At 44.5% G+C, this 12,161-nt stretch overlaps 1 protein-coding gene across 1 annotated transcript in view; it reads right to left on the bottom strand.

Annotated features, from left to right (window-relative positions):
* Positions 1-12,161, bottom strand: part of ABLIM3 (actin binding LIM protein family member 3) — a 145,647-nt gene that overhangs the window by 37,957 nt on the left and 95,529 nt on the right. The window contains exons 9-10 of the mRNA XM_068536165.1: positions 3,943-4,001; positions 1,622-1,693 (exon numbers count right to left, since the gene is read on the bottom strand). Coding sequence (XP_068392266.1) covers positions 1,622-1,693; positions 3,943-4,001 — 131 coding nt within the window. The remainder of the gene's footprint in view (positions 1-1,621; positions 1,694-3,942; positions 4,002-12,161) is intronic.

Here is a 12,161-nt window from a genome sequence, read left to right as displayed (position 1 = left end):
TACGAGCTTCCTCCAGAATGCCAGGGTGAACGTCATCTGGGCCTAACTTACTTCACTAAATTTAAGGCGGCTCCCCAGAAGCACAGGGAGGCCAGCTAGGGGGTAGTGGCATTCTATGCAGCTGTGTGTGTCTGAGCTCTCATATCCTGGTAACGCTCTTCTGGAGACATGCTCACTTTTGTCAGTAACCTTCTCACCCTGTAGGCCCTGAAACTAAGCTCATTAATCCTACTGTGGTCTGGCCCCATTCACAGCACCAGGGGAACTGTCATCTCTCTTGTTCTGGACTGGAATCTTCAATGAGGACAGCCTGTGATCAAAGTCTCTTATCTTTTGCGGGAGCCACATGGCCGTGCTGACCCATATTGAAGTTGCAGTCAATGACAGCTCGTACGTCTTGTTTTCATTTGAACAGAGGAAGAAAGGAAAGGAAATAGTCTCATCGATGGGCATTATCCAGGGATCAAGGACGAAACTGAATGTGGATCTGGAGTGGAATAATGATGAAGCAATGGTGGGCAGGGCCTGCTCAGGGCTGGCTTGTTTGGGGACTGTCTCTAGAGCTTCTCATGAGGAGTGGCTTTCCTGCTCTGGACCACTTCCCTCATTTCTGGTCTTCATGGCCCTTTGACATGAGAAAGGCTGCAAGAGGTTTGCTGACTGCCAGGCCCCTCCCCAGCTCACTGCAGTCCTCTCCGGCTCTGCCTTCCTCACCTCCATTACCTAACTTCTGTTTATCTCTCAGGCGTGGGCTTAACTGTTTCTTCCTCAGGACTCTTCTCCCAACTGGTCCTAGACTGTCAGGTCCCTCTGTCCATCTGCAGCACCATCAGAGCACCCTGCATTTTTTCTTCCTAGCACTTATTAGAATGGCATCTGATTATCCATGGACTTACGGGGTCAATGTCATGAGGACAGGCATCAGGTGGGTGCAGCTCACCAGAGCCCAGCACTTAGCCCAGAGGAGACATTCAGGATGCATTTGCTTAATGAATGAATGAATAAATTACATATCCAAGGGACCTGTGAGGTCATCTGACTCAACTCTTGTCCGTTCTGCCACATGCCTGCAAATGAGGAGTGTCTCTGTGTTTGAATGCCTCTGGGGCTGGGAACTGAGACACATGCGCGTAGTTTGCTCCATCCCTGGACTTCTCACATGACTAGAAAGCTCTTCTTCATGTTTGCAAACCCTTTATAGTCATGTTTCCACATTCATATGGCTTCTTCCTCCTGTCTGTCTCTTTATCACACACCACTATCTCCACATCCACATCCCACCCAAGACCCACTCCAAACACCACTCTGACCCAAACTTCACTTTGCCCTGGTCTCAAGGACTCATGGGGAAGAGGCACATCATATTGGTTTCAGAGCTTCTACTGAACTGGATGTTATCCCTGTAACTATTTACAAGGCTGTGGGTTCCGTGAGGCTCCGTGTCTTCCCTGTCCCCGACTGCATCCTCAGGACCTAGCACGGAGTCTAGCACATGACAGGCACACACTGGATATCGGCTGGATGGAAACCTGACTGCTGTCTTTGGCTGTCCTTAGAGACTCTTTAAATAACAGGCCTGGGGATGAGCAAGGCTGTTCGGTGGCTGAAAAGTGATACATACGCAGATGACTCGGTTGGGTGACCCGATGCTAGATCCAGGGGGTGAGATGGAAGTTTCAGACGTCCGCCTATGCTGTGGGAGAGATGAAGACAGAGGGTGAGAGACTGCACCTCCAACCTTGTGGGGAGGGGGGAGATGGGGCTATAAGAACGCAGTTCTTCGGGGAACATTAGCAATACTGCTAAAAGCACTCTCTGGCTGTTTCTGTACTGTCTCTTTATTTTCTGCCTTTTTAATCAATGTCTGACTGTGAATGAAATTGGAAATGCACAGGACTTTATGCTGTTGAACAGGATTTTTTTTTTTAACTTATTTTTAATTGGCCTTTTAGATAGGAAGCTACTCATAAAACTCTTCATTTTGGCTTATCTCAGTCAATGAAGTATTTACTTTAAATGAATAAAACTGGTTAGCACCATTCCTTAGCAGTTTGTTTATACAAAACATAAAGGTAGGTTAAATGTCATGTAATTGCACAATATACTGATTCTTTTTATAGTGTATCCATTGCAAAATGACATCAACCTAAGTGAGAAACTTAAAAAATCTTTCTCTGAACAATGGCAATGATGGACTAATGGCTCCTTTAACAGAACAGCACAATGTTTATCTTGCTGCATCTAAGAGCATGATGTGATTAAAATGTAAACAGATTGGAAATCAGGGACCACTGGTAAACTATGCAATTTTAGGAATCCTGAATTCCTGATCTGTGAAATGCAGGGGCTGGTCTCAAGGACTGCTACATTCCCTTCCAGACCTCTCATCCTGCAATTTAAAGCATTCTAAGTTGGACTATATAGCACTGTTTCCCAAACTGTAGATTGCGAACTAGTGTGGCTCTGGGGAGATGAATTTTGGCAGAAAATTTGATAATACTGAGTCACAGAAGGAGAGAATAAAATGTAAAATTCTATTTCAGTCCTCTTGGTTAGATCAAGGAGGAAGTCTTAATTTGGTCCTAATACATTTCAATAACAATTGCTAATTCCACCTTCCACACCTCACCCCCCACCCCCTCCTTTTTTTTAAATAAAGAGAGTGCAGGTAACATGATTTAGCTAGAATTTCTAAGAGTTATTGTTACGAAATATTTCATTTTCAATGAATTTATTTTAGGGTTACCTTCTATTTATAAAAAATAATACTGGTTTTCCACTAGGTGATATAAAGTTCTATGTTAAAATAAGTTTGATTAAGTAAAAAGTAGTGAGTTGATGTAAAGAAAAAATGAAGCATATAATAATACGGGTGATACACAGATACAGCAAAAAGCACCAGGGTTGTAGAGAGATAACTGAAATTTGAGAAATGCCAACAAAGAGAAGGAAACTGTGGAAGAAAAGGACAATAAGGCTTTCTTATACCTTAAAAGGGAGAGGCCTTGGAAGAAACAGGGGAAAAAACTCACAGCTCAAAAAAAATATGCATCAACAGACCAGCTCTTTCACAAGTGAAACAGATGAGATGGCAAAGGGGATAATGTTTAACCAGCTGGTCAGAAATTGTACACATGTGTTTTTAGTTGAGATTCTAGCAGGTAACTTTAATAGCGTCCCAAGGGCCAAGTTGATATCTGGGGGCCAGAGTGTAGAGACACCTTGGAGATCATCGAGGGCCCCCCAACACACAACCCAGGTCTCCCCTCCATACCGTCAAAGACTCAGGAGCTGTGCCCCACCCCTCCTGCAGTCCTTGGACCAAGAACCCAGATTCACGGGACTTCCTAGTACTTGTCAGAGCACAGTCATTCAGAGGGACACAGGACCTCGGCTGCTCTAGCGTGTGCCTGGGGACGCTGGCTGTGCTTCTGCCTGGCTGCATTACTGTGGGCAAGTCACCGCCCTCTTTAAGGCCTTGGTCTTCTCACAAGCAAAGCAAAGACACAATTCCTAACCCACCTGCCCAATGGTGTTAAATCAAATCAGACGGTGGCCGTGAAGATGCCTTGCAAACTGTCAATGTCTGTGACAATTTTAACCACTGTTATTAATGACTTTCGGCTGTGGAAAAACCATGGCCTACATGCCTGAGAGAGGTCACCATCTTGGTAAGTAATGGGAAGGGAAGGGTATAGCCTCACCCCAGAAACACTAACAACTCACATTCATACAGTGCTTTACCGTTTTCAAAGTGCTCTCACATCCAACGTCTTAATCCCTTCAAAACCCCCATGAGGTGGATGTTACTGTTAAGGAAATCCAAGGATACAGACACACATTTGAAAGTGTACACACTAAGGAATGACTCTCTAGTAAAGCACAGTGCCCCCAGCCTGTGGCTAGAAGTAGCTGGTTTGGTATCACCACCAGCTTGCTTACCTTTAACTTCTTCTCTGCCCGGGCTGCCTGTTTGCAGATGGGGTGCCAAACCTCAGAGCCTAAGGGGCCAGGAAAATAACAAAGCCTCAGACCTTTCACACCTACTAGAATTTGGGGTCTCTCCCCATCCTCCACCTCCGTTTCCTCCCCAGGCAGTGCATGTGCCCTGCAGAGCAGCCAGGAGGACCCCCCTGGTTTTCAGATCTCTGCAGCCACATAATTCAACCACCCACGCACTCTGCCTGTCCAAACCCTGCCCTTCCTCAAGGTCCACATCTCACATGACATCCTGTGACCCTTCTTACCTGCCAGCTGGGAGTGACTTCTCTCTCCTCTATGATCCATCGTTCTTCGTATCATTCCCAGCACATATGGCCTTAAAACATAGTAGCTTGTGGATTTATCACTCCCACTAAATTAAGAGCTCCTTCTGGGTGGGAGCTGAGCTTTCTTCATTGCTGGGTCTCCCATACCATCCAGCATGGGGCTTTGCTCTCAGCAGAGGCCCCGTACATGTTTGTGGGGTGATTACATGAGTGGACGATTGGCAGTGAGTGACACAGAGCAGGTGGTCAATAAATATTTGTTGAATGAATGAATGGCAGTGGAGGTGAAATAAAGTGACAGACTGCGGTGAACTCCAGCCTTCCTTTCTCTTCAAAGACGTATGACAGTCTACCAGAGCTATCACATTAAAGGGGAGGGGGTGTCATGATGTATATTCTGCTTGAGAGCACTATCCTGACCTGCTAATTTCTAAGAGACTCCAGACTCTTCAAACTTAGCATATTCGGCTGCCCACATTCTATTGTGGATGGGGGTCCAGTTGGCCAGCCCCAAATCGGAGAGGCCAATTTGGAAAGGCATGAGCAACAGGTGGCTGGTCACGTGCTGAGAAGAAGCCCCAAATATTACACATTCCCCAAAGAAAGGACAGGTGTCCTGGATTAGAGGGAAAAATAGGAACATATTATCCCTCTGGTGCCACTGCTCTTGTAATCAACCCTAAAAGGAAAGGAGCCAGCAAATGGCTAGATTCCTGAGCACCCAGATGGCATTTGTTTGTCTGACTTCGTTTTTAGAATATCTTTTCCATTATGGTTTGTTGCCTGGAACCCCTAGGACTGGATACTGGCTAAGTGACAGGGGGGTGGTGTAAGTTTGAACAATGAGGCCTAAAAACATGGTGGTGAGAGGAGGGGCCCAAAGTAAGGAGCCCTGCTGGGGCTCTGCTCCGTCCCAGTTTCTTCATCTGAATAACAATGAGGTGGGCTTTGGATGGTCTTGGAGATTATATCTTAAAAATTCTAATTCTAGGGCCAGTTTTGTCACTTGTGGGATAGGGCTCTCTGATTCTTGTTTGCTGATGTTCTTGGGTGTTCCTAATTGGTTGCATGTGAGATTACTTCCTTCTAATGTAAAGTGCAATGGCTCTCAGAGCCCAGTAGAGGGACTCTGGGTCTGCAGCTTGATCCGGCAATCTTAGGGTGTGCCCACTACCAAGTGGTGGGGTTGGGATCCTAGCTTTGGGAATTACTAGGGAGAGCATTTCCGGTCCTCTCCGAGTTGCTGCTGAATCCACCAGAAGTTGTTTATTGCAGTGGCTCTGGCAGGAAGCACATGTTACAGGTCACTGTAGGAAATGGATGGCGTGGACACAGATGCCTCAGAAGGTTGTGAGATTAAGTGAAAGAGGCACAGGGAAGGTAAAATGTCAGACAGAGGTTCTCAGAGTGGGAAACGGTGTGTAAAGCGAGGGCATCAGACTAGATGGTCTCTCCATGCCACTGACGTATCTGCTCTGAAACAAGGCTGAACCACAGATGGCTTCAGCATTCTGCATACAGGAAAGCAGGTTTTTATAAGAAGTGTGTGTGGGGGGTGGATGGGTGGGGGAGGGATCAAAAGGGAGAAAGAAACTATAATTAATTAGAAATTTTAAAAAATCAGAAGTTTGGGTTTTGGCAGTATATCATTTAAATTAAAGAGGGAAGGGATTTGTTGGAGGTTAGCAATAAACTTAGATAAATGAAGGTAAGAAAAGATGATTTGTTCATGAAGACCCCTGTAAGATTAGGGTCTGCATATGTCATCAGTCAATAGCTCTCATCCTAAAACACTACCTGATTCAGAAATGAATGAGTGACTGGTTGGATCCCATCTTTGTATTTTAGAAAAAGAGACAGACTGATATGCACCCACAGGACGATGGTAACCAGGATGGAGAGGCGACTCAAGATTAGGCCTTAAGGCAGGGTCTTCTCCATGAAGAGAAGACATAACAGAATGGGGCAAAGGGTTTTGAATATTTTAATGCCTCTCTGTGGGAAGAGAGATTAACTTGCTCATCATGTCTTACAAAGTAGAACAAGGATTAAGGGCAGGGGAGTGGGAAGTACAAAGTACTGGGTGTAAGATAGGATCAAGGATGTATTGTACAACATGGGGAATATAGCCAATATTTTGTAATAACTGTAAATGGAAAGTAACTTTTCAAAGCTGTATAAAAATGAATTAAAAGATTTTAAAAAATTGAGAAACAACGGAATTAAGGGCAGAAGTTTCAGGGAAGGAAACTTTAACATCTGAGGATTGAATGGGTTCATTCTGAAAGTGAGCTACCTGCCCCTGGAAGTATTTAAGCACACATTGGGTAGATAACTGCTCAGCTGGGATACTGTTGAGGAGACACATCGTGTGGTATTACACTAACGGACATTCACTAACCCTCCAAACCCTTAGATTCTGTTTCCAACTTAACAGGCTCTTCTATGTAGAAAAGAATAATTTTTTAGCCCCTATCCAACAATCTTGACCAGAATGTAGGTTCAATAATAAGGGGCAGGGTTCACACTTGTTTTATCTAAGGATGTACCTGCAGGGACTGCAGATTCTAAATAAATACTCATTGAGTTAATGAATAAACTAAAGAAACGTGATATCCTATTTTAGGGCAATTGCACTCTCTAAGCTGGACTCAGAGATTTGGACAACGAGAATAATCTAGATTCTGATTGGACAGCTACAATTCCAGATTGAGTGCCTATAAGAATAATAACTGGATTGGGGTTTGTTACAATGAGACCTGTGGACCACCTGTCCAGCAGCCTGGTAAAGTGCAGATTCCTGCCCCCAGCCTCATCCCCCAAGAGCCCCTGAAGTCAATCTCCTAGAGGTGGGGCCTGGGAATCTGCAGGTTTAACAAGCTCCCCAGGTGATTTATGACTCTAAATTGGAGAACCACAGGGCTAAATTCCAGTTAATACTCTGAATCTGTTCCCCTGGAATGTCATGGGATAAAGAAACCGATGTTACAAGACAGAACTCTTTAACTTGGAAGAATTCAACACCTTTTGCTTGTTAGACTCCTGATTCCACGAGTTACACGCTCGTCCTCTGAGACTATCACCCACAATTCCAGATTCTGCAGTTAAAACCTCCTGTAAATGTGATGGAAGTAAAGGATTAGCTATTTCTGTATCAGCTGACTCAGAGATAGAAACCTAGATCTCCAAAACTGTCCCTCAGCCGGGCATTAAGGCTGTTTTTACTCCTTAGTGAAGTCAGCATTCAGCCTTCTCTCTCTGACTGGTTACAGCACACGCCATACCTGTAACACTGTGGATTATTTAAGGTTTGGGAACCCACCCACCTCTCTGCCAGACCTGTAAATTCAATTTGCCAACACTTTCTTTTTTTTGCATTAGTGGAGATGACAATACCAAAGCTGGAGCTGGTGCCACAGTCTTCCAGAAGCCCAGCCAGGCTTACAGACACAGCAGGGACTGAAACCGGCCCACCCGAAGGTTCTGTTTGGCCAACACAGTGTTTTGTGTTTTTTGTTTTGTTTTTAAATATTTTTGAAGATGAATGCTTTCAGACCCTGAAGGTGGCCAGGGACCCTCCCTGCTGTCTGCCTCCTGGCCTTTCTCGCTCATTTAAGTAGGCATTGAGTTTTCAGCTTCTGATCCCAGCCAGATTGTCAGGTTTCTTCTCTGGATTTCTCTTGATCATAACAGGGTGAGGTTTCTGAGTTCTGCCTTTATGTTAGAAGCACTATCTTTGTGACACAGCCTTGCTAGGACCTTGGAAAGGCTCCTTTAAAATCCGCACTCGAATAAACAAGTGTGGTGTATCCATATAATGGAATATTATTCAGCTGTAAAAAGGAAGGAAACACTGACACACGGTACAATGTGGATGAATCTGGAAAACATTACGCTAAGTGAAAGAAGATAGACACAAAAGGCCACACCTTTATGAGATACCCAAAATATTCTGTCTTGAGACAGAAAGCAGATTCGTGGCTGCCAGGGGCTCAGGGGAGGGGAATGGGGAGCAACTGCTTAATGGCTATGGGTTTCCTTTTGGGGTGATAAAAATATTTCAGAACTAGATAGAGGTGGTGGTTGCAGAGCATTGTGAATGTACTAAAAGCTACTGAAGTGTTCACTCTAAAATGGTTGATTTTATGTGAATATTACCTCAATTAAAAAAATTCCTCCCCACCCCCATCATTAGGGGGACCACTTCTGTAAACCATGGGGCACTCTTCTCTTCACTTGTTACTAAGTGTTCCAATCTCAGCAGGAGGAGAAGAGTGAGCCCTTTTGTTGAATTTGACATGTAATAACAACAATATCATTGCTATAATCTTGGCCACTGGGAAATCTTCACCATATATGAGGCCATTTCTGCATTAATTAATGTAGTATTCTTAAGAAGTTCCAATCCTGGTTACATCGTTTACTAGCGGCATCGTCTAGAGCAAGTCAGTTACCTCTCTGTGCCTCAGTTTTCCCATCTAGAAGATGGGATGATTACAGTACCTGCCTTGTACATTTGTTGTGCAGATTCATGAGTTAATATACGTAGAGCACTGAGAACAGTGTCTGCCAAGAGCAGGCACTATGTAAGTGTAGTTGTTGTTGTTATCATCTCCTGTCCCCTACCAAAACCCCCTGTTTGCCAGGATCTAGTTTGGGTGAGGGGAAAGGAGTAATGGAGAGACTTGAAGGTGGTGGGTGGTGTTTACTCTCCTACTCCCAGAGCTGGCGCCTGGAGGAGCGAGGGGCATGCAGCAAGCAGAGGGCTGGCTGGGCAGGTGGAGTGACTGAGCAGAAGCTGGGCTTAGCTGCCGGCACACCCTCCTGGAAGGTTGGGCTGGTGCCCAGGGATGAGGCACCGCGGGAGAAGTGGAAAAGACCGGTTTGCCTGGACCTGACATGATCAAGTGGGCTTGAAGCTTAATAAAGAGCTTAAGGGAGAAAAGTGCTTGGCTACTGTGACGCTGGTTACCATGGAGGATATCAGGCAGGACAAGGAAAAGAGAATGGCAGTCCCGAGATGCCCAGTAATTCACAGGATACTACTAATAACAGGACCGTAGTTCAAATGTATTGAGTGCTTCATCTGTGTCAGGCACTGAGTATTCTTATTATTCTTATTGTTATTATTACAACTAATATTTATAGAGTGTCTGTGCCAGGCCTTATGCTATGTACTTTATAACAATGGTAATTGAGTAAAAAATAATAATGATCAATAACATATGCTGAGCCCTGTGCTAAGTGTTATTAATAATGACGGTAATATTGACAGTAACCAGCATTTATTAGTCATGGCTCAGGGGGAATGGCCATTTCTACACGACTGGGTGTTTATCATGAGCTTGCACTGGTGGAGCTGGTGGTGCCAGGCTCTATGCTAAGCCGTTCCCATGCATTTGCTCATTCAGTCCCCACAAGAGCCTGCTGACGTAGGGCCTATGGTTATCACTGTTTTCAGAGAGGGAAATTGGGGTTCGGGGAGCTTAGATGTTTTGCTTGCTCGCCCATCGCTGTCTCCCTGCCCTGGCCTGGGTGTGGGCATGCAGCCAAAGTCAGGCTCCTTGGAGTCTCTTTGGGACTTCACTGCGCCCACGGTGCCCAGGAGCTGGCCATGCCCTCCTTCCCAACAGGGAGGCAGTCAGTCTGGATCAGGAGAGCGTGAGGCCACGCACAAAAAGGAGCAGGGAGAAGACCCACTTGCTGCCCCCGTGGGCCCCTCAACCCGCTGTGCCTCTCCTGGACTCTCCTAAGTTCTGTGAGCTCATCGGTCCCCTTTTACTTAATGTTGCTCCAGTTGAGTTCCTGCCACCTAAAAAGTCCAGACCAATAAAACATCTCATTGAGCTAACCGCCGAGCATCTGACAAGTTCCTGACTTGCCCAGCAGGCAATTCTGTTTCCCAGAAAACAGAGGAAGCAACCAGGGAAATTGCTACTCTGGACCGAATTCTGACCAACATGGACAAACTGGCTGGTGAAGTAGATGTGACATGTAACCGGTGAGAAAATCGCCACGCTGTCTTGAGTTTGCGGCGTGAGGAGCAAGTTGGAAACAGACTATCTACATACAAACCTTAAACTACTATGCTGTAATATTTTCTGTAGGATTCAAAATGTTTGGTAACCCTAAAAACCTAAAACAAATTTGCAGCTCATCAAAGATTAAAACGTACTCTGTTTAAAATGAAATACGCTTCGAAGACTCAGACTTGAGGAAATGTCAATTTAGTTCAGTTAACAGGCTACGTTTGAAGAGTCTAAAATTATGTAGCAGGATTGGGGAAACATAAGATTTAAAGTTTTTAAGCATAACTCCTACAACCTAAGCTGTCAGTAGAGAGATCCAATTTAAAATAACAACGTTAAGCTACTAAATTATAGCAACCAATATGACGTTAGTGCCTTTTAAAGTGTGGTTTGATGAGATGTGGAGATGATGACTGAGGGCTGGTGTCCACAGTCCATAATGATGGGCGGCACCTCTCCTGAACATCTATCAGCTCAGGGCACCTCTTATGAGGTACTTGTCAGAGGGAAATGAGGCCTCAGCTAAATACCAATGGCTTCTCCAGCTGAGCCAGAAAGACACACCTCCTGGTACCAGGGCCTTATATCATCTAAACTGAAGAAAAAATATATGATCTGAAATAGAGTCAGTTATACAAGAGAAGGGTTTGGTGTAATTATCAAAGAAGCTTTCAGGGCTGTGTTTTGGATTTGCATTAACCCAGAACTAAAGCTTTTCACTTTATTTTGGGCCATGGACAGCTCTGAAAAGTTGATAAAAGCTACAGACCCTATCCTTAGAGAAACACACCATATGCAAAATCTGGCAAGCAATGCCAGGGGATTCATCAAATTCAGAAGGGCAATTATGAACCACAGGCTAAGAATCCTGATAATAAATGGAAAAAATTGCCTTTAACAAACCAAGCAAGACAGGCTAGCTAACCTTGGCTCAGAGATATAACCTGTCTATGAATGGCTTTTAGTTCACAGGGTTGTGAGGATAAAATGAGATACTGCATTTAAAAGTAAAGTGCTTGGCAGATAGTAAATGCTCAGCAAATATCAGCTGATGGCATTTATTATTATTATTATTAGGACCTACAATTTGTTATAATACTTTTCCTTAGCAGCAAGATTTGTCCTAGGATCTCATAAATAATTTCCTGCCTGGTGGGTTTTAATTAAATATACAAATGAGAGCAGAGACTTATTTGGAAACATACAGCTTAAATCCTATGTTTCCAGTGTTATTCTCTGTCTCAGGTCCGCAGAATAGGAGCGCATTTAGTGTAGACAGGAGAGAAAAAAGCCTACCTTTCCTTTTTCCTGGGTACAGGCACATTTAGAACAAGAGCAACACCTATCTCAGGAACCACATTTTGGGTTTAGAAAAACTCCCACAGATCCAGCAACTGTAACCTTTGTGATATTTGTATAAGTTTTGCCCTTAACCTGCAGCATTTTGGTTAATATTTTGCTGCATAAAATCAGTGACCTAATTTCCTGGTGAAGCCCAAATGAAGGGTTTGGACAACAAACAGATTAGAAATCTGGCATCTTTACAAAAACAGTTAAAAGACTGCACAACAGAACTTGAAACAAATAAAAGAAAACTTGCTCCTGTCTCCTGGGGCCCCGGAAATTCTTATCCAGACAGATGTCAGACTTCTCCCAATTAGAGCCCATCAGAAAGCCATTACATAGCAATTAAAACACAAACAAACTGACCAAAAGAACCTCCTGAGGCTGGTTGCCAGTAACATAGTATGTCCGGCCACGGGAATGACAAGACTGGGTTTATAAGATTTGCAGGCTTCCTAACCCGCTCTCTTGTGTGCACGTTGCTTTGTGGGGCACTTTGCATCTTCACATTCGTCCTCCC

Source organism: Eschrichtius robustus, chromosome 2, assembly GCF_028021215.1.
Source record: "Eschrichtius robustus isolate mEscRob2 chromosome 2, mEscRob2.pri, whole genome shotgun sequence".
In the NCBI taxonomy this organism is placed as follows: Eukaryota; Metazoa; Chordata; class Mammalia; order Artiodactyla; family Eschrichtiidae; genus Eschrichtius; species Eschrichtius robustus.
Note: the sequence above shows the minus strand (reverse complement) of the source record. Positions and strands in the feature narration are given on the sequence as shown.